The sequence below is a fragment of the Eulemur rufifrons genome, chromosome 17 (genome assembly GCF_041146395.1).
Source record: "Eulemur rufifrons isolate Redbay chromosome 17, OSU_ERuf_1, whole genome shotgun sequence".
NCBI classification, from domain to species: Eukaryota; Metazoa; Chordata; class Mammalia; order Primates; family Lemuridae; genus Eulemur; species Eulemur rufifrons.
In genome coordinates, this window is record NC_090999.1 from 42,564,193 (window position 1) to 42,588,279 (window position 24,087).

The 24,087-nt window shown below is 33.1% G+C and overlaps 1 protein-coding gene across 1 annotated transcript in view; it reads right to left on the reverse strand.

The window, feature by feature from the left end:
* The window catches only part of ADAMTS6 (ADAM metallopeptidase with thrombospondin type 1 motif 6), a 261,874-nt gene that overhangs the window by 137,215 nt on the left and 100,572 nt on the right, over positions 1–24,087 (reverse strand). Inside the window, exons 7-8 of the mRNA XM_069492484.1 lie at positions 6,310–6,353; positions 1,773–1,878 (exon numbers count right to left, since the gene is read on the reverse strand). Of these exons, the coding sequence (XP_069348585.1) occupies positions 1,773–1,878; positions 6,310–6,353 (150 nt within the window). The remainder of the gene's footprint in view (positions 1–1,772; positions 1,879–6,309; positions 6,354–24,087) is intronic.

Consider the following 24,087-nt stretch of genomic DNA (forward strand, 5'->3'; position numbering starts at 1 on the left):
CATTCATCTTAGAAAGAATTTAAAGGATTTACCCATAAGGCCAACAACAACAACAACAACAACAAAAATCTACAAAGCCCGGGAGGTAGTCCAGTCAGAATCTTTATAAAAGAAAAAAAAAGAGAGATAAACTCTCATCTCAGCTATTTAAGTACACAGAACAATAGGACTTGAAATGTATGCATTGACATTGATTAATTTGTGACTACATGAGATAACAGTGCTTTCACACATTATTCACCCACTGTATGTTACTTGTCCTAACTTTTCAATTAATTGAATCTAACAGAACGTATTAAATTCAAATCGGTTGCATAAGATTATGACAGTCATTAATAAGCCAGATTTTGAAGTGAATTAAAGATAAACTACTTAGTTAAAAGGGCTTTTTCCTTTTGTTCCCCTGCTGTTTACTGCAATGGAAACTAGAATGCCAGTATTTTTAAGACTTTATTAAAAGTGTAGTACTGACTTTTCCTGCGTCTGAATCAAGTCAGGTTTTAAACTTGCTGTTTATTTGAATTTCCACTTAAATCAACACCAACTTGATAAAATTTGATTGCAATTTTAAAATACAACAGACTGACCCAATTTTACTATCCACTTGAAAAGGAAAAAAAAAAGCTCAACTAAAGATTTATCTCAAGAATTACCTCTGAGGCAAGTGTATAATAAATATTCATTTTTATTTGTTCTGTTTTCCTCATCCACTTTGCCACCAAAAGAGCAGATTATAAAACTTAAATCATACAAATGTCAGGAGTTCTTACAAACAGGCTGCTTATTTTAGCTAGAAATGCTTGACTATCTTTTTTTAAGTTTTCTCATTTTCTCATTAGCAGATATGACTGGTCATTTGATAAATGTTAATAGTTTTCTATTTTAGAGGAAAGGGGCTTTCCTGCTAGAAAAAACCAATCTTTTAGTGAATTGCAAGCTCTTTTGTTTAGTTTTTACCTTTATAAGAGCATCAGAATCACATTAGAAATTGACTAAGGACAAGTCATATTTCAGTCATGAGAAGACAAATGTTTAAAATAAGGAAAAATATTGTCAAAATTCTCTCCCTCCACATGAATAAGCTTTTACATTTACTATTGCCTCTTGTTCGAAATAAAGAAAGGGTTTCATTTCCATTGGGTCGGGGGGGCATAGGATAGTTTTTCCATTGGCACAGATTCATTTAATGGAAATACTAAAAACTTCAGGTCCTCCTAAAAAGAAGTAAGGATGAGATCTCGCTATACTTAACAGTTTGTTTCAGTGGCATACAAATGCACCTGAAAATACAGGTTACAATGTCTGCCCAAACTTTATGCCTGGAGAAAGGGTATGCTCACAGCTGTATGAAGAATAAAAACTAAAAGTACATTTTATGGTAGTGGTGTCAATGATTTTAAAATATATATATATATATATATATATATGTTTATTACCACTTGAGGAAAAGAAAGATTGTTTAAACAATTGGACTTTATGAGGAACCAAGTATTGAAGAGACTGAGCTAAAGCTAAAGCATTTCAAATGTAAATACCAAAACTTAAGTATAGTGCATTCACCACTGAGAATATTAGTCACTGAATCACAAAGATTTAACAAGTCCCCAGTTCTTAAGATGATTTATCCCAATACCCAAAATGATAACATCCTCTATTGAAATCAGACAAAAAGGCAGTAAAATATGGCTGAGCACAGGCTTTCCACACAGTAGTTACAAGTTGCTCAAGAGTGGAGTTCTAAAATTTATTTTGATTTTCTTAAACTCACTCACTTGTGACCAATCTCATGTGCAATGGTAAAAGCTGAACCCAGGCCAATGTCTTCATTAATGCTACAGCTCCTTTCAGGCTCACACATTCCAGCCACAGAGGCCAAGCCTGAATAAACAGAAAGAGACACAAAGGGTCAAGCCAAGGTGTTTCAGTCTTAAAAAGCCCATACTTATAAATGCCTGGATTCTTTTTAATAACCTCCATGCACAGAAGGAGCAGTTGGCAAAAGGTTAACTTTCTAGTCATTTGCAAAATCACTGGGGGGAATTTCACTTTGCCGGCTAGACATTAATATTTTTTGAACTGCAGTCAGTGCTGGAAAATGTCTAGACTAGGGGTTAGATTTATAAATTTTACTTCTGGTAACTTGGGACCACCTAGTAACTTGAGCCAGAAGAGGGAATTCAAGAAAGCATTTCTATTTTAACATTCTTCAGGCTGTAGAAAGCAAAATATATCCACATTATTTTTCTAAAGAGATCTGTTTAAGTTTAGTGGGTTCATAAAAATATACAAGCAACTTTTTAGTTACCAAAAAAGGGGGGAATCCCAAATGATTTTTTAAATGACACTTTTATAAAAATAAAATGATTCAAAAGAGAAAAAGAATGAACTGTTAAAAATGGGAGGTTTTTTGCATTATTTTTATCTTTTGAAATTAGTCCTAATAGTGATGCAACAATTTCTTTTAGTATTTTAATGGGAGGAAAGTCATTGACACATACAGTGTCATTTTTCCTCTCTCCTATCTCCCTTCAATGCATTAGAGTTTTACTAATAAAGTAATAACTATGGTGTTAATTCGCTGATTCCAGTGAAATGTTATGTTACTCAAGGTATTCTCCCCTTGGGAATTTTAATATGTAAAACTTTAATATTTACTTTCAAATGAATATCAGGCTTTGTGGATTAGTACAGAACTTTAAAACAGTGCTTAAAAAAAGAATTTTTGTACAAAAGAAAAAAATGTCATCTGTTATAAGGAAACAGATGCCAAATCATACTTAACACAGAGACAAAAAGTTATTTAGAAGAAGTTGAAGGAAAGGTAGGAAAAATATTTTTTATGTTAGTAGTCTACCATCATCACCCAAACATTAATGATGACTTTCCCACCAAAAGTAATTTCAATTCAATTCAATGAATACTTATTGAGTGCACTAAGAAATGTCTGTGCTAGGTACAATTTCCTAGTTGCACTAATTTGGGACAATAAACGCTATTCAATCCATATTTTTACTGACAAGAAATCTCTAGAAATTGTGTTTCTCTGTATTTTCTAATGTAAATATCAACATAATAACTACATTGGAACAGAGTTGAGGTTAATGCTAGATTTGCTAATAGACTGCTTTTTTTACTGTTTTATGTGAGAGGGGCAGGGGTTGGGGAGAGCATTGATTTCTGTCTCACAGAATTATAAATACTGGTGATACCTTTGTGCTGGCTTTCCATTCATTTAGAGGTCTTGGGACTTGAAAATGAGGACATAAAAAGAGGGACTAGTGGAACAGGATAACAATTTGGCGGGGGGAGCCTAATTAAAAATATTTAATGAATGTCACTTCCAATCTCCACCAAGAGAAAGAGAGACATTATACATACACACACACAGTGAAAATACAAAAGAAATTGCAGTACGTTATCTGAATTTAAGCTATTGAGTTCAATGTGGCCCATCACATGGTAAGAACAAAATCACTATGAACATTGTTGCTGTTTTGAGCTTTAAGAAATGTGGAGTTTTTTAAATTAAAAAAAAAAACAGAATTACTAAGAATAATAGTTGTTAAATTGACATGTCTTATATTCCCCCCCACCCTCCAAAAATATATATATATTTTTAGAGATGGCGTCTTGCTGTGTTGCCCAGGCTGGAGTGCACAGTGGTGCAATCACAGCTCACTTCAGCCTCAAACTCCTGGGCTCAAGCAATCCTCCGGCCTTGGCCTCCCAAAGTGCTGGGATTACAGACGTGAGCCACCATGCCCAGCCCCAAAATATATTATTCCATGGGTTAGCTTTTGGGTTTTTTGTTGTTGCTGTGTTGTTTTTTGGTATGTGCCATGTGGCTAAGAATTGAGGATTCTCAATGATTCCTCAAGGTGTATTTACAAGCACAAATTTACCTCTGGTATCAGATACAAAATTGCTAGCTCTTCTAAAAAAACAACTTAACAAAGAATATGTTTGGGAAACTACTACTTGTTGAAATATATAGGTAAATCTTAACTAAAATGAAAGAGCATTTTAAATTCTAATATATTTTCACAACCCTCACCATTTTCTATATCCCTATAAAACTGAAGCTGTCAAAGTTCTTTTGTGTGATTGTGTTAATAGGGGTTTGATTACTATTTGGGCCAATTAGATTTCCTCAGTTTGATGGCCACAGTTTGCATTCTTAAACCTACTTAGCCATGTTACAATTGGTCATCAGAGTTACTAAGTAAGAAAATATGCAGAAATCAATGTAAAAACCAATATGAAAGTTACTAAAAGGACAACTCAAAAAGTCATAATCTGATCAATTCTGTACCGATAATATATTTTTCACAGATGGAGGTCAACACGTATATATATGCAGTTCATTCAGTTTTCACTACAAGAAGTAATATAAAAATATATAATCATTTATAATTTGAAAAATAATTTATATTGAGCTTAAAAATGTATTGACATGTACCCAACTATTAATCTATTGATTCTAGAAATTAGTAAACTATCAAAGTTAGAACACAATATTTTGAAAAAAATAAAAGAAGAAGTAGGATACGAAAACACCTCAAATCTTTGGCAATAATGACAGCAAAAGTACTAGGCAGTGGTATTATTAATGTTACAATGAAGAGTATACCTCAATATAATAATCTACCCTCAAAAAGCAGAACAGAATATATATATATTATATGTATCATTCTTTATATATATAAAATATATTTCCTCAAAATATACATACTAGAAAAGCACAAGTTCTAGCTTAGATGGGTACATGCTTTGAGGCTTAGTGTCTATTGTATCTAAAATGTATTAAGCACTTAGTAAATACTTAGAAAATTTTAACAGCAAATACAAGGAATAAGTTAAACGGTATAGACAATTTCTACATTATATAATAACACCCGTTAATTTTTATGGTATTTCTTAACAACACATCGTTCACTGCATTTTTTCCGTAAATGATTTTAACAATATCCCTGTAACGCAGGGAAGATATTACTCCTAATTCATAGATAAGAAAATTGAGGAACAAAAAGCTTAAGTAAACCGTAAAACATAATGCACCGAAACTGTCAAAGCCAATTGTTAGCTTCCAGCTCAGGGACCCCTCTGTTGGAATACGTAGGCTTTGTCAACCTAAAACACTACAGGGTAAATCTTTTTGATGTGAGCTTTCTCAGCAAACAGAGCTCTTTCTGTGACTATGCTTTTTAACTAGCAAACTTCTCCACCATTAATACTCGGTATTTGCTAATTGGGATTTCTTCTTTTGCCATAAATCCTGAGGAAAATGGGGTAAGAGAAGCTTGGGAAGGCAGGTAAAATTATCAAGAGAAATGTTTATCTCGGAAGAGTGTTTCTCACTGAACTCCCCAGGAAGGTGGTTAATACTTTTTCTCCTACATCTACCTTTATTTGATCTTCCCCAAATGCTTATGAGGTCCATAGGAATCGATTTCATAACTTTTCTTTTACAGATAAGAAAATTGAGACTTGTCATAAGGAAACTAGAGAATTGACTTTCAGCTGTTTACCTTCTGAGTCTGTAAATTCTCTCTGACACTGAAAAATTTATCGTAGAAAAAAAGACCTGTTCTTTAAAATAACTCTATTTGCTTAATAATTTAGTCTACTGGAGAGCTACCATTTTTGCCCATTTGTATTTGCAGTTAACTTTCAATCAGTACATACGAAATTGTGTTCTGTAACAAAAATGTAATTTTTAAAATTCTAGAATACTACAGAAATGCATTTTGGGGAGCACAAGAAATATATTCCTGTCCTTTCTTCACCTCTGGGTATAATATTTTACAAAATAGTCTTCCTTTTTTTTGTTTGGGTACTGAAAACTTCCAATAATATCTTAACTTATGGAAATATACTCTTTATTATTATTCTTGATGCCTCCCCTTTAAGTATACCCAGATTTTTTTTCTTTTTCTTTTCTATCCTGGGATTTAAAGATGCTGATTGCTTTTGTTGGCTCTCAAATTCCTTGGTATTTTTAGAAAATATATCACAGAGATAGAGTATATGAAAATGAGTGATAACTTTGATTTATAATTATCATTTGATGATTCTGAATCATCTTCTAAATTACTTTTAATCATCACACCAGTTGCCATGCTAATGAAATTTACATAATATTTATTATGGGAATAAATATTTGTTTCCTAGTAAATGACATATCCACAAACGTCAGGTTTAACAGTTTTTAGATGTACCAGAAAGGAAATGACCAAATTAATAATAAAGATTAAAGTCATTGGTCCAAAAAGACAATCTGAACTATCCTCCCTTTATAAGAAAACTTACCCAGTGTTCCACAGGGCTTATTTTTATAAGTGCAGATATCATATCTATGGAGGAGAGAAAAAAAGAGATGAAATTTGTAATCTGATCAAGTTTGTAAAATATTCATCACATTTCTTTCTTGGAGTTCTGGTTGTCAGACCACAATCACTGCAATTATGAGCAGCCAGCTGGATTGTCGGCGTTTTCAACACTCTGGGGGACACGGCAGGCTGCACTATACTCACAGCCTCTGGCTGCAAGCCAATAGAACACCTGCCAGTAAGAAAAAAACATTAAAGTGGATTTTTGTAATCGTAAGTTCCATAAAACCATCTACTGTACTGTTTTGAAGCTAGAATAGCTTATCTGCAGATTGCTACTGCTTCTACAAAAAGCAAATGGGTGGAAATTATTTCCAATCTCTTTTGAACCTGCTGGAATAGTTTTTGTTATAGCCACAGAGTGTACTTTACATTTCTGAGCTATAAGCACTATATGGAGTTGTTTTAACTCTAGTACAGGTTCTTGTTTTAAAAATATATATATAGTGTAATACAACAATGGGAATAAATTGGTTATCACATATTTTTCTTAGCTGCATACCACCAATTTAGTGTGGTTAAGATACAAATATTTTTAAATGTTTTACAAACAGCTAAATGAATTTCTCAATGGAAAGCTTTCCTAATTTTAATTCTATATTATACTGAATTATAACTCAATACAAAAGATTGAGTCCACAAAGTAATGTTGTATATTTTTAAAATATTACAGGTAGAATGCTAAGTCAATATTGGTATAAACATTTTAAACATTTTTGTAATGATATCTGTGTAAACTAATCTTTAAAACCAAAAGTGTTTAGAGTTTCTAAAGTGAGAATAAAAAATAAATTTAAAAGACTGAAAAATTTTATCTGCCTATGTTTTATGTTAGAAATGAAAAGTTTTTCAGTAAAAAGTAAAGTTTCACAAACTACAGGGAAATCCAAGTTGTAAATGTTCTCTTTTATTGTATATAAATAATGATTACTCAATATTAGTGGAGGGAGTAGTAATTAGTCCCATTATTTATCAATCCACAGATCAAAATGTATTTTCATGAAACAAATATTACAACCAGTTGTATCACTGTGTTGTTGAACTCCTTAAAATCCCCGGAGATTCCTTCTGCCTATTTTTAGAATGTCAGACTCTTCATCCTGTTCATCTTACATTTGAGAAAAGGGACTTTCCTTTCCTCTTGTGTAAGTTTCTCTTCTGACCATTCACATACTCATCCCCTCTCTTTCTTCCTTTGCAATTGGTAAGCCATGGGATTGCAATGTTTGGAACACTCTTGAATATAGAGAGGGAACTGGTGTACTCATCAAAGCACCAGAAAGCATATTCTGGGTGTCACAGTCAATTTATCTTGTGATCATAGTGTGTTATGCCTATTATGTTAGGCATATATAGACATAACCCATTCCAGCAGTCTTCAAGAAAATGTAAACAAAGACTTTCATAGGTTTCCAGATACAGATGTTTTAATTAGAATCTATTTCCAAACCCTGAAGTTCCATATGTGCTCTTTCCTAAAAGTGATCTGCCTGAGAATGCACTTAACAATCCTCCAGTTTTCCTTTCCTCTTTCCCCTTTTACAATTGCCCTGTTTCTACATTACAAACAAGAAAGATACCTACTACGCATCCCAAACCTTGTTTCAGTGCATTGTTCCCTAGCATAAATGTCCCCAGAACATAATGCAAAGGGATAATTCAAGAAAGCTTTGATCTTAGGGGATACAGGGGCATGGTGGTTCACACATATTATCCCAGTGCTTTGGGAGGCTGAGGTAGGAGGATTGCTTGAGCCTAGGAGTTCAAGGCTGCAGTGAGCTATGATCAGGCCACTGCCCTCCAGCCTGGGCAACAGAGGAGACCCTATCTCTTAAAAAAATAAAAAAGAAAAAAACCTTAGTGGATAATCCGTTAGGAGCAAAGCAAGAAAAAGTTGAAGGGGAGGATGCTTGCTTATTTCATCCTGGCAAGGCTCTGTACCTTTCTGCCAGTCTGTCTGTTTATAAATCAATCTATTAATACATAGGTATCTCACAATTAGAATTCAGAAGTGGGATGGCTGTCACGGAGTGTTCATTTAATCTAAAAAATGAAGTCAAACTTGTCATTGACAGTAAGTCTAACTTAGGTAAGTAGTTTGTCGATAAGGACTGATTTAGACAATTAGATTATATGGTGAACGTTTTTCATGATTAAATGAGCTAAATATGCAGTTACAAAATAAAATTCATGAAAGCATATACACAGTATATAATATGTTAACTATGGTCTCTGTAGCTACTTAAAATTATGATAAAAATATTGTACATCATGTTTCAAAATTCATTTAGGACGTACATTAAGCAAAAAGATTGAACACCACAGACAAATAAAGCTTTTATTTCCAATTCATGGCAGTCCTTTCTCATCTTATTTTGCCTACATCTTTTATATTATACTCATGATGAATATTATTTAATTCTATTACAATTGTCCTAACTAATTGCATAAAGGCTAAATCCATCAACCAATAGTATAAGCTAAAGAATCTTAGACAAAGATAATTCTATTTGCATTTTTTCATCTTTCTCAAATCCTCTAATATGTCCACAGAATTCTCTATAACGTATTCTAAAAGACACACTATTTCCTCATGGCTTTTGCATTCTTGTCACATTGTATCTATCTCTGTTCTATATTCATAGAGAACAGTTATGACCATGCATTATCTTTAATACTAAGTACTGAAAAGCAATGTTTGTACATTCATTCTTTCATACATGGATTTGCTGAGCACTTATCATATGCCCAGGTATAGTGCCATATATTTGGAATCTAAAGATGAATAAGTAAGTTAAGTTTTGGTCTATTTGGGAAAAAATACAAGAAGATAAGCTACAAAATAACATGGAAAGCAGATTAAATGAAATAAATGCAAAAATAGTTAAATCTACACAATACAGCCAGTATTTGTTAGCTATCATAATAATTATTGTCACAATCAAGTAATATACAAAGTATTATAGGAATAAAGAGGAAGGATTAATTCCACAGGGAAAACTAGGAAACAGATTCACATAGGACATAACATCTGAATCAAGTCTTAAAGATTTAGCCAGATAAAAAAGAAAAGTAAAGACATTCCAGGCACAGAACAGAATATTCAAAAGAACAGAGTCTGGAAAGGGTACAGGATATCCAAAGAACTATGAGAAGTTCAGAGAGGATGAAACATCAAACATACAGAATGAAATATCAGAAAATAAATTGGGAGGGGGCACAGATTATTCAGTATTTTGAACACCAAACCAGATTTGTTTTTTCATATAGACAAAAGCAACTTGGAAAGTTTCCTATTAGTTTGCATAATAGGAAAGTTTTTTAAAAAGTACGTTTATGTGAATATATATTTATTTGAGATTGAGTTTATATATAGATATAAATATGAGAGGATAACAATGGGCATCTGAGGGAGAGGAGGGAGAAAATGATGATTTGTATTATATATCTTTCTGTATAACCAACATTTAATCAGAAAGTGTTTCAGCTATGTCTGTCTCTGGTGACCAACACAAGAGATATTTGATAATCAGCTTAATGAATGTCTAATGAATGTTTAAAATGTGTTTGTTATTGAAGAAAAAAATTAGTGATGTTACAAATCTGTAGATGGGCCAAAATATTTCAAAGGCACTGCTTCACTTTGCATGAACACTTAAAAAAACCAGGAAGCATCGCTAGCTGTACACTTCAGTAACACATCTGAGATTTGTCCTATGTGTACACTCATTGGTTTGGAACATTATGATACCTGATGACAAATGTTAAGGGTGGCAAAATTCTGTTCCCAAAAATATTTTCATGTAAATATTGAGAGCACTTTTCATGTAAAGTGTTGTAAGAGCACCGAAATAATAGAGAGCTGGGATTTCATCAAGCTTATAAAATGAGGAGTATGAATTATTTTGTGCCTTTTTGTTTATTTAAAAAATATTTGTATTGAACGATGGAATTTGATCTATTAATAAAACTTTCCTTCATAATAACTGGTAACACTCATTCACGAAATCCTAAGAGTTTGCTTAGCCACATTAGCTTAAGTCAGTTTACAAGAATAAAATTTCCTGATTGATGGAAAGAAGACATGATAGGATAGTAAGAAAAATAATTTATCTATGATGATACCTACTTCTAATAGAGTTATCTTCTTTAAGCTATTCCTATAATTGTCTTCTCGGAATGTGTATCATGGAATAGTAGAAACAGACTGCGAGCAAAAGAAAGACTTCAGTCATGGATTAAAAATTTTATACCATCTTATCCATGAATTACATAATATACAATCAAGTTGTATTTATATTATAAATTGGAAATGATAATTCCCAAAAACTAAAGTTTCTATTCAATGTAAACTTGCTCAACTATACTGAATTTCCTTGTCAATATAAAAGTGATGAATGTAAATATTTTTCCATACTTTGATTGTGTATGCTTGCTCAATATGCTACCCATACATTAAAAAAAGGTCTGGCGTAAATGTAAGGTAATCATTTGAGACATTTTTAAAAATTTTAAATTTCTTTAATTCCATTATTTGCAAATTTTATAAGTTTCTATTCTGTCATATTTTACCTTTTTAATTTTTTGTGGGTTACTTTTTATTCTGTCCCTTATCTTATTCCTATTTTTCTTCTTTCTTGTGTATAAATTTCTGATTCTTTCCTTTCCTACAAACTATTCTCTTTCTTATCAGCCCCATATTTCTACGAATGTAAAGAATCTTGAGAAGTCATCTAATGCAAGCTGTTTTACACATAAACCATTATCTCTCAAATTAGGCCAAGTATGCAACAGCTTATTTCAGTTCCTTGATATCTCTCAGTCTTTTTCTATCTTACCATTAAATATCATTTTCAACTTCATGCCATGATAATTTTCCTCATAAGCTTCCCACCTTTCCCTTTCTTTCTCTAGACTTTCTCATGTTTACCTTGTATCATATTTACTGTATATCCCCATCAACTCTTCTCTGCCGTACTGTAGGTTTGCCTTATTTTCCTCCAGACCTGAGCCACTTCAGGAAAAAGATACAAAGGAACACAATGCAAGGAGTCTTGCTTTACCTCAAAGATATAATCAATGTGCTTTTAGGACTTGTCTTGCTGCTGTACAAACTTAAAAAAAGAGAGACTGAGGAAAATAAGTTTCCATTCCCTACTCTCAGCACTCTTTATGCAAATCAGTCACTACTAAATCTTGACCAACCCAGATGTGACAGGGACCCTTAAACATAGGCCTGTGATCTAAACTTCAAACTAGGCTAAGAAATACACTGGAATCTTAAGAAGACAGAGAATAGCTGAAATATAATTAGAAAAGTTCTCTGGATTCTGAATTTGGACAGAAAAACAGCACCTTATCAGTGTGGTACTCTTTTTGTTTTCTTTTCCTAAAACGATAATGAAGGTTCAGAGCAGATGAAAAAGAATTAAGAAACATGATCTTAGAGAATCTACACAAAGCCTGGTACTTATAGGAAATCAGAGTTCCACTTTTGGATAAGTAGATAAATGTGTATTTTGTCATTCCCTTACCCTAAATTCATAATGAGGTTGGATTGATTGAGCAAGATCAAAATCAGAGAATTTAGTTGAGACTGTAACATAGGTTAATTTTTCTGCTACAGCTACTTTCAATTCATTAATCTTCTAATCACTTTTGGCTAGGCATGGTGTCTTTGTCCATTTCTGTGTTGCTATAAAGGAATACCTGAGGCTAGGTAATTTATTTAAAAAAAGAGGTTTATTTGACTTATTGTTCTGCAAGCTGTACAAGAAACATGGTGCTAGCAACTGCTTCTGGTGAGGGCTTCAGGCTGCTTCCACTCACAGTGGAAGGGGAGCCAGGGTGCAGAGATCACATGGCAAGAGTGGAAGCAAGAGAAAAGGAAGAGGTGCCAGGCTCTTTTCAACAATTCAACTAGTTATCGTGGGAACTAAGAGTGAGAACTCATTCACTGCCACAAAAATAGCACCAAGACATTCATGAGGAACCCACCCTGATGATCTAAACACCTCCCACCAGGCCCCATCTCTAACAATGGGGATCAAACCTTAACATGAGACGCAGCAGGGCCAAACAAACCATATCAAAACCATAGTACATGGCTTATCAGAAGAAACTGACCAAAGCACATGATGAAGCTCCATTTTAAGGTCTACAAAATATAGCATGATCTTAAAATGATGAAAATACTTCGATGGGTTCTTAAAACCTTTTCCAAAACTACATTCCATTCTTATGTAAGAGAAATAATCATTGTAAAGAATAGTTCCTTTCAAATGATTTAGTTTTAAAAATGCAATGAACCAAAATCTAGACTTAGAGTCTCATTTGCTTAACATTTAGTCATAGACATACTTCTAAATCAGAATGTTCTATGTACTATGTTGTCTCATTTAGTTCTCTTACATGTGGTGGTGATGGGGTTCAGGACACACTACCCCAAAATATGGCACGTTGGCATATTGAATATTGTAGGCTAAAGAAATTTGAAAAAAAAAAAAAAAAAAAAAACAGAAGCAAGAAGGTCACTCTGACCTTCCCCCAACCCTACTCTCCTGAAGCAAGTCATAAACCTAGGAAGAATTTCCCAGAATTTCCCTGAAGTAGGTCATAAGACTCTCATGTGAGAGGTGCATCCCTATACTAAGGGGAGAAGAGGAAAGAATATCCTTATGTCTGAAGATGAAGGGACAGAGAAAAGAATTTGAAGAAATGGGCCTTAGTAAGTTTCCTCCAGTTTATTATCATTAGATTATATCCTTTTCTCCCTATCATATGTGTACACAACTATCCACTCTTCATCAAACCTACCATTTAAAAAACTTCATTTTAACTATTTCTTAGTCTTCATTTCCTTATGAAGGCTCTCAAATCATGTAAAATTTGTATTAAATAAATTTGTGTGTTTTTCTATTGTTAATGTATCTTTTGGTTATAGGGACCTCAGTCATGAACCTAGAATGGATAGAAGAAAACATATTTTTTCTCCTCTACAGTGGTGAAAGTCAAGTGGTAATGACATAGCTCTTTCTACTTTCTTTACATGTACTGAGGCAGCAGCATTATAAAACCAACTACAACTATAAAGATAATCATAATAAAATAATGAAGAGAAAAAATTGTTTTAACCCAAAATAGACAAGAATGCATATCACTCTTCAAGATAAATGAAAAAGACTGTAAGATGACCTTAAATAATAGGTTATTAGTTCAGTTTATGTAACTTACTCCACAGGTTACATTTTTGATAATACTCATCTCTTTATCTAAATGGCATTCATTTATCTCAGGGAAGTTGCTTTCTGATGATTTTTGAATGCTTAAATCGTAAGACCAACCATATATATACTATCTAATGAGCACGTATGCTTGCTATTGTTATGCGAACCATCTCATACAATAGTGCTCAAAGATATGTTAGCGTTATTTGCTTAACAATTACTAGATACTTGTTGCTATTAATTCCTATAATATGTCAGATGCTGCCCATGCTTTTGCTCATGGCATGAATTAAAGATTTACTATTATAGTCTATAAAATACCTCCTTGGCTATTTACATCATAATATGAATTGTCCATTCATTATAGTAGGGTGTTTTTATTGGAAAGGATAGAGATAGTAAGTCAAAAATGTCTTCTGCCTTAGAAAATTGTCCTCAGATCATTGCAAAATACTGACTTAGCTGACAAGGTTGAGACTTTTATATTTAAGTTATAAAAGCCTACCAATAGAGGGTTTTCACTCCTTTGCAATCATCAATACCCTCAATTCAACAGACTGTAACATCTGTCCTTGTGGCCTTTCTTCATTACTATTCCAAACCTTTTTCTTCTACTGGATAACAGAGTAACTTTCTCTCCGATTGTTTTCTCACTAAATCATGTTACAATATTTATTTATTGATAATGGAATAAATTATTACTATATTTCTATACATTCACAAAAACAAGATATTATATCATTTGCATCCTAAGTTTTAGTTACCAATATATTTTGAACATCTTTCTAAGTCAGTAAAAATATATGCACATCATATTAATGGCATTAACATCTTCCACTGTATGGATATAGTAACCAACACTTCTTTAAATAATTCCCTATTGTTGAAAACTTTTGTTTCCAAGTTTTCATTGATATAAAATTAATTACAATGAACATCACTATATTTTTGTATATTTTTCTGATAATTTTTCCATTACAATTTAAATTAAATTTCCATTTACAATTCCAATTGTAAATTCCTAGAAGTGAAACATATTTAAGGATTATCATTCATAATGTCATGATCTGGACCTTACCTAATTCTCTTGCCTTATGTACACCTGTGTCCCCTCTTTCCAATCTCAAGACATATTTGCCTTCTTTTCATCTATCTGGGACACTTTTCTATGGACCCCACTTTCCTTTCCTAGGGTTGCTCCTACCACTCTTTCAGATTCTTGATCAGTGCACCTTTCAAGGAAATCTTTCCTGATTAGATGAGGTTCCCCTAGTAAATACTTGTCCAGCTCTGTAAATTTTTCCTTCATACCTCTCATCAAACTATTAATAGTAATTTTATGTCTGTATTTTCTACTGGACTGTAAATTATTTGAGATTAGGGACTGGTTTCTTTTGTCCATTATTGCAGCTAGCAAAATTCCTGGCGCAATAAGTTTTTAGTGCCTATTGAATTAAATCCTCTACAAAGGTTATATCCATTTACATTTCCTCAAGTCCATATCCCAAAAGCTTTTAATTCCAATAACCTAATAACCATTCCAATTTCCATTCCCAATTTCCGTTTCCCAATAACCATTAATAGGAAGAAAATTATTTTCAAGGCATCAAAACACAGTTGGATGCTGAAGTTCCTGTATGTTTGTCAGGAAAGTAAAAAATTTTAAAAGATACATTTACAGGCCGGGCGCGGTGGCTCACGCCTGTAATCCTAGCACTCTGGGAGGCCGAGGCGGGTGGATCGCTCAAGGTCAGGAGTTCGAGACCAGCCTGAGCAAGAGCGAGACCTCATCTCTACTAAAAATAGAAAGAAATTATCTGGTCAATGAAAATATATATAGAAAAAAATTAGCCAGGCATGGTGGCACATGCCTGTAGTCCCAGCTACTCGGGAGGCTGAGGAGGCAGGATCGCTTAAGCCCAGGAGTTTGAGGTTGCTGTGAGCTAGGCTGATGCCACGGCACTCACTCTAGCCCGGGCAACAAAGCGAGACTCGGTCTCAAAAAAAAAAAAAAAAAAAAAAAAAAAAAAAGATACATTTACTATAGTGTTGCTTTGGGAAGTAGATAATAGAGTAAGTTTGATTCATGTACAAATTTAACTATAAAAAGATTCTTTCATATTAAAGAATTAAAAAATTAAACTTTTTTTCAGCAAATATTTACTAAGAGCTTAACATGTATCAGGGTAAGAAAAAACATGAACAAGACTAACATAATCCCTTGTTTTAGAAAGCTTAGAAACTTTTCTAAAATTAGTAAAAGCATAATTAAACAACACAAGAAAAAGAAAAGTGTTTTTACTGTTTTATACCATGGGGTACAATTTATTAGACTGAATTTGGTCATTTGGGAGTCACTTATGAGTCCTCCCTTTCCTTTGTTCTTTCATATAATCGGAACAATCTTTCTTTGATGTAACTGTATTTGTCCTTTCAATTCCAATCATACTTATTTACATCCTAAATTCTCTCTTATTGAGATGAATGCAAATATCTTTTACCCAAATCTATCTTATAAAGTACATAGCCTATTGTTACTAAAGCATAGTTCTGCCCATGCCATTCTGCCACTCATAAACTGAATTGTCTCTAAGAATCTAAACACCTTAACTTGGAGTTCAAGATTCCTCATAATCTAGCTTCAAATTATCTTTATAGAATTGTCTTTTACTTCTCTCTACATATGTCTCCTGCTGTAGCCAATTTTGGCTTATCTAAAGAACAATTTAACTAGTCCTTCTCAAAGCCTACCAAAAGATTGAAGAAGAGAGAAGACTTCCAAACTGATTTTACAAGGCCAGCATTACTGTGATACCAAAGCCAGACAGGGTCGTTACAAGAAAATTACAGACCAATATTGCTGATAACCGTAGATGCAAAAATCTGCAATAGAATACTTGTAAACCAAATTCAACAGCACATTAAAAGGATAATTCACCATGATCAAGTGGGATTCATCTTGGGGATGCAGGATGGTTCAACATATGTATCAATAAAGTGATACATCGCATTAACAGAATGAAGGACAAAAATCATGATTGTATCAATTGATGCAAAACATTTGACAAAGTACAAAAAAACCTTTCATGGTAAAAATTCTCAACAAATTAGGTATAGAAGAAATACATCTCAACAAAGTAAAGGTCCTATATGACCTGCCCCCAGCTAACATCATACTCAACGGTGTAAAGTTGAAGGTTTTTCTTCTAATATCAGGAACAAAACAAGGATGCCCACTTTCACCACTTCTATTCAACATAGTACTCAGCAGAGAAATTAGGCAAGAAAAAGAAATAAAAGACATCCAAATTGAAAAGGAAGAAGTAAAAGCCTCTCTGCTGACAACATAACCTTACATATAGAAAACCCTAAAGACCCCATCAAAAAATTGTTAGAACCGGTAAACAAGTTCAGTAAATACAGAACACAAAATCAATATACAAAAATCAGGAGCATTTCTATACACTAACAATGAACTATCCAAATAGGAAATCAAGAAAATAATCCCATCTATCAGCTACTCAGGAGGCTGAGACAGAACAATCCCTTGAGCCTAGGAGTTCAAAACCAGCCGGGGTAAGACAGTGAGATCCTGTCTCTAATAAATAAATAAATAATCCCATTTATAACATATAAAATACTTAGGAATATATTTAGCCAAAAAAGTGAAATATCTGTACACTGAAAACTATAAATCACAAATCACTGATGAAAGAAATTAAAGAACATACAAATCAATGGAAAGATATCTTATGTTCATGGAGTGAAAGAATCAATATTGTCAAAATGTTCATACTCCCCAAAGTGATCTACAGATTCAATGCAATCCCTATCAACATTCCAATGACATTTTCACAGAAATAGAAAAACAATCCTAAAATTAAGATGGAACCACAAAGGACTCCACAAAGGACCACACCTACCTATAGCAATCTTGAGCAAAAAGAACAAAGCTGGAGGCATCAGATTACTAATTTAAAAATACACTACAAATCCATACTAATCAAAACAGCATAATACTACACTGGGAGCAGTGGCTCACGCCTGTAATCCTACCACTTTGGGAGGCCAAGGCAGGAAGATCACTTGAGGACAGGAGTTTGAGACCAGTCTGAGTAAGAATGAGACCCTATCTCCACAAAAAGTAAAAGAACAAAAATTGAAAAATTCACCGGCGTGGTGGCACGTGCCTGTTGTCCCAGCTACTTGGGAGGCTGAGGTAGGAGGATCACTTGAGCCCAGAAGTTTGAGGTTGCAATGAGCTATGATGATTCCACTGCACTCTAGCCCAGGCAACAGAGCAGGACCCTGTCTCAAAAAACAAAAAACAGCATGATACTGGCATAAAAACAGACACACAGCCCAATGGAACAGAACAGAGAACCCAGAAATGAATCCATGCATTCATGGTCCATTGGTCTTTGACAAAGGTGCCAAGAATACACAATGAAGAAAAGACAGTCTCTTCAATAAATGGAAAACTGGATATCTACATGCAGAAGAATGAAATTGGACCCTTAAATCACATCATACACAAAACTCAGGATGCACTAAAAGCTTAAATATAATATCTGAAACTATAAAACTACTAGAAGAAAACATATGCAATAAAAGCAAAAATAGACAAATATTGTATCAAACAAAAAAGCTTCTACACAGTAAAGGAAACAACTAACAGAAAATACCTACAAACCATACATTTGATCAGTGGTTAATATAAAAAATATATAAGTAACTCATACAACTCAATAGCAAGAAAATAAATCACCGGATTAAAAACGGGCAAAGGATCTGAATAGATATTTCTCAAAAGACACACAAATGGACAACAGGTGTAAGAAAAAATGCTGAACATCACTAATCATCATGGAAATGCAAATTAAAACTGCAATGAGAAATCACCTCAGACCTGTTAGAATGGCTATCACCAAAAAGACAAAAGATAACACATGCTAGTGAGGATATGAAGAAAGGGAGCTCTGGTATGTTGTTAGTCTTAATATAAATTAGTTCAGCCATTATAGAAAATAGTGTGGAGGTTCCCCCAAATTTTTAAAAATAGAACTACCATAGGATCCAGCATCCCAACTCTAGGTATATATCCAAAGAAACTGAAGTCAATATGTTGAAGAGATATCTGCATTCCCATGTTCATTGCAGAATTATTCACAACAACCAAGATATGGAATCCCTGAGTGTCTATCAATGGATGAATGGATAAAGAAAATGTGGTTACAACCAAATATACATACAATGAAATACTATTCAGCCTTAAAAAAGAAGAAAATCCTATCATTTGAGACAATATGAATGAACCTGGAGGATATTATGTTATGTGAAAATAAGCCACTCACAAAGAGACAAATACTGCGTGACTTCACTTACGTGTGGAATCTAAAAAAGTCAAACTCATATAAGTAGAGAGTTGAATGGTGGTTACCACAGGCTAGGGAAAGAGGGAGAAGGGAAAGAGGGAGAAGGGAAAGAGGGAGAAGGGAATGGGGAGATGTTGATTAAAGAGTACAAAGTTTCAATTGGACAGGACAAATCCATTTTTGAGATCTATTGCACAATATGGAGACTATAGTTAATAATGATGTAATGCATATTTCAAAATTACTAACAGATTTTAAATGTTCACACCACAAAAAAATTGTATGTATGTGAGATGATAGTTAATTAAACTGATTTAATACTGTAATGTATAGATATATCAAAACATCACATTGTACCCCATAAATATAATCACTGTCAATTAAAAATAAAAAATTTCTAATTTGTCAATATATAATAAAAAATTTTGAAAAAATGTAATAAAATTTTTTAAAAAAGAATAGTTTTGGGAAATATAACATCCTCTAGTATTAAAAAAACTATATTTGACATTAACATATAATGGAAATGCTTTATAAACAATGAAACATTGATCAGTCTATTTTATATTACTTATAATATAAAGACATTTTATACACATAACTTTACACGCTTTACTACATCCAAAATGTTTTCTTTCTAAATTTTTGCTATAGCATCTTTTTAGTTTTACAGAACATGGCAGACCACAACAGTTCTTTGCCTTAAAATAAAGTACACAGCTTATTTTGTCTTCCTTCTCAAAAACCTCAAAACCAAAGAAGCTATTTAAGTCAAGAAAGAAAAAGCATAATATAAATGTTAAGCATTGCTCTTGCTCAATAAGGAGAAGAATTTTTCTATTGTTAGTATATGGGTCTTTTAAATCTAGCCACAAGCAACCAATAGTCTAATTCTATTAGGCAGTACTTTGGTAGTTGATTTGCAAAGATAAATAATTTTTATTTACAATGAGGCAAACTACTCAGCAACATTGATTTTGAAAGCCAGACTTCATATTAAAAATGCATTTGAAAGGGCTACTCTCAGAAAAAAACACCACCGCAAAGCTTTCAAAATTTAAAATATGTATCTAAAAGTTAAAATCTAGAATAAATATATATTTAAACTTCAACACAATCATTTCTCTTTTTTACTGATATTTATCACCAAACCAATTGATAAGCAACAGTGATCATTGTCTTTTAATGTGTGATCTAATTAAAAGAAGATGGATTTAACAAAAGACTTTGACATGTCAGATTGTCTATCCTTCTGATTTAATGGACCATCATACTATTTAATACAGTGTCTTATAAATTAAATTGATATGTAAATCAAGTACATTACCTCTATTAAGTGAACCCAACATATTTTGTATAGGACTCATCATAATAAGTCAGAATTTCCACATCAAATGTTAATTTTCCTTACTCAGAAAAAAAGAAAGCTAAAAATGCAGATTTACCTAATGAGCTACTAGAATGACAAATGCCTCAAATGCCCTTTGAACTGTTCAATGTTGTCGAGGAGTATCTATAGTGTTATAAAAGCTATCACATGTTCCATAGTCATCTACCCTAAGTGTAAAATTTTCCTCATGTTTAACCTAAATCCTTCATGCTTCAGGTTAAGTTGAATTCTTTTTGTTTGAACTTCAGTGAAGATTGAGAACATCTGGCCTCCATCCTTTATGCATAATAAGTTCAATACTTCTAAGTGTTCTATTCTCTGGAATAATAATCCCTGCTACTTTAAATTTTTTCTTTTAGGTTTCTTTTTCAACCCTTTAATCATCTTTGTGGTACTCCTCTGAACCTTCTCCAAGTTCTCCATGTCCTTCTTTAGCAGTAGAACCGAGAACTAGAATCAAAGCTCACATACGGGTCTGACCAGTGGCAAGTACAGTAGGAAAATAATCTCAAGTTTTCTACATTTTTGATTCCTATTTATGTGACCAAATACTGTGTTTGCTTTAACCACAACATTATATTGTGAACTAATGCTAATCTTATTATTCCTTACTACGAAGGGGGTTTCTAACTTTATTTAAATAGAGTCAGTTATTCATCCTCTGGACTTTATGTTATTTTTCCTCTCTAATCATATTGCTTTATGTCTGTCCCCTACTATATTTCATTACTAATCAATATTCCAATTTTCTATATAATTTTTGTCTAATACTCCTCTATACCATGATATAAGGCATTTTGCCACTTGCAGTATTTTTCTCCAATTCCAATTGCCAATAATTTATTAAGAGTATTGGAAGCCTAATCATCACATATCTACAAGAGGTGTTTAAGTGTTTTAATAAGTGTTTTAAAAGACTGAGTACCAATTCATAGTCTTCTGAAAAATGTATGATTATGGAAGCCTTGTTAAATTTGCTCCATCACCTTCAAGTTCCAATCCAACATTGACTGTTCTCAGGGGCTAAAGGGCATCAAGTATGAAAAGCCAAAATGCTTTAAAAACTTCATAAAGTCTCAAAGAGCTAGATTAAAAATTTTCCAAAATACTGACTAGTTTCTTTTGCAAAAAAACAATGAAAAAGCTAAGAGGACCACACTATGTTATAACTATTTGGGTTACCTTGCTCTACTAGGCATTCTATTCTGTCATTAACTGAATAAGATCTGTTTGAATAAGTTTACTGATAAATATCTGAAAAATAATTTTCATAATGACCTTATTATTTAAGAAGCTATGCCAAATAAAATACCAGGAAAATTAGCCAGGTATAGTTCTAGCTACTGGGGAGGATTGCTTGAGGCCAGGAGTTTGAGGCTGCAGTATGCTCCCATGATTACACATGTGAATAGCCACTGCACTCCAGCCTGGGAAACATATCAAGACCCTGCCTCTAAAACAAAACAAAACAAGACAAGAAAATAAAACTGAGTTGATTCCCACTGGGTAGGAACCTAGATATTTAAATGACTTACTAACATGGAAGTCTACATATCCAGATAAAATCCATCAGCTAATCTACTGCTATCATACAGACATGAATTATTTATCACACACAGTTAAGAAGTAAATGTACTTAAGAAATGGAACACAGGGACTCAACTGCCACGGAGAAAAAAAGTAATTTGTGGTGTTCTACGCTCTACCTGAACAAAGTTCTAGCTAACTTTTAAAAATATCTAGTGGGCCTTGATATCATCCTCTACAAAATGCTTATGTAAAAGATGTTTATAAGTGATAAAACAACTAAGAGGTTAATTCAATGCTTAAAGTTAAAATGATAACCAAAACAGTAATTAAATGTGATTAAACATATTAGGAAGATGGGCATATAGTCAGTTCTTAAAATCAGTGAAATTATCATCCATACAGGAGCAAATAAAAGAATGTCTCAAATTGACAAATCAAAAAATTGTGGTAAAAAATAATATTATTTAGAAGTATGGCACCAATTCCCAGAAGTAATAGTTTGGAATTATGCCTGGTCTTGGCATCTCATGCCTGTAATCCTAGCACAGTGGGAAGCCAAGGTAGGGAGTTCAAGACCATACTGAGCAAGAGCAAGACCCTGTCTCTACAAAAAATAGAAAAACTGCCAGATGTGGTGGCACATGCCAGTACTCCCAGCTACTTCGGAGGCTGAGGCAGGAGGATCACCTGAGCCCAGGAGTTTGAGGTTGCAGTGAACTATGATGATCCCAGTGCACTCTAGCTGGGGTGACAGAGCAAGACTCTGTCAAAAAAAAAAAAAAATTAAGTTGTTTTAGCTGAGCTACTGGACTATGAATGGGAAGGGATGGGGCAAGAAACTCTTGCTTATAATCATAATAATATATTACTTTGGTCAATAAAATTAATGAAAAAAAATCCTGTTCAACACAAGGATGATTAAAATACAATCCATGGCCAAAAGAAATTTAGAATAGATTAGATGACAACACTACAAATAAATTTAATATAAGAGAGAGTAATCATAGGAATCCATTAATGGTTTTTCTTGCCTAAAAAATATGCAAGATGCCATGAGGCATACATATAACTGCTCTCTTTTCTCATAATCCAGCTGTGTATATACATACATGAAACATAAGATCTCTTATCTTGATTTCTCTTCCAATTAAAAAGTAGAATAACATTACCATCCTCAGTCGAAGAGTACTGTATTTCCCTTCTTATATAAATAAAAACAATAATATATACACTTACAAAAAATCCAAACTATTTATCATGGCCTATAAGATCCTAAATGAACTAGCCTTGCCTACCTCTCCAGTACTACATTCCTTCTCACTACTATGAACTGACCAAAATGACCTACATTCTTCCCTAAATATGTATAGCTTGTATCTACCTGAGGATTCTTCCCTAGATTCTTATATAAATAAATGAATCTTATCCTATTGTATATACCTGCATTCCAAAATTAATGCCACAGTAAGGACAGGCTTAACATGTTGTTATTTATAAGGTGTGTTGGCCAAAAACCTTGTTAATATTAAAGAAATGACTCAAAATACCTGACATTTGTACAGTATGTTAATGATTCCCACAGAAATTTTCTCATTTGGACTTCACAACAATTTCCATGGTGGTAGGAAACAAAAAAGGATTATTTCCATTCTATGACTGAGCAAACTGAGATTTGCAGAAATTAAGTAACTTACCTAACAGTATACAGTTAGTAAGTGGTAAAATATGATGGGATTCAACTCAGTAATTTTGAAAACAGTTTGGGGTTCTTATCATTTGTTGAAGGTAACAAAATAAAAACTCTTACTTTTGGAAGACAGGAAATGTGAAGATTCTTACCCCCAATGTTGAATCACTATGGAACACTGGGTTAACATTAACTCACTATTCTTTAGTTTCTAGTTAAATAAAATGTGGTATCTGCCAATGATTAACACTTGGAAAATGCTTAAACGTCCTCAGATTAAAAACTGTGATGTTACTTATAAATTCTATATATTTATTTATTCATTCATTCATCTATCCAACAGATAATTAACAAGAACCCTCCATTGCAGGGCACTGGTCTAGACTCTGTGAATATAGCAGTGAACAAGACACATAAGGTTTCTATTTCTTTGGCTCTTCTAAATGGAGTCATTAAGGTCATTAAATATGAAATGTCCGGTTTCAAATCA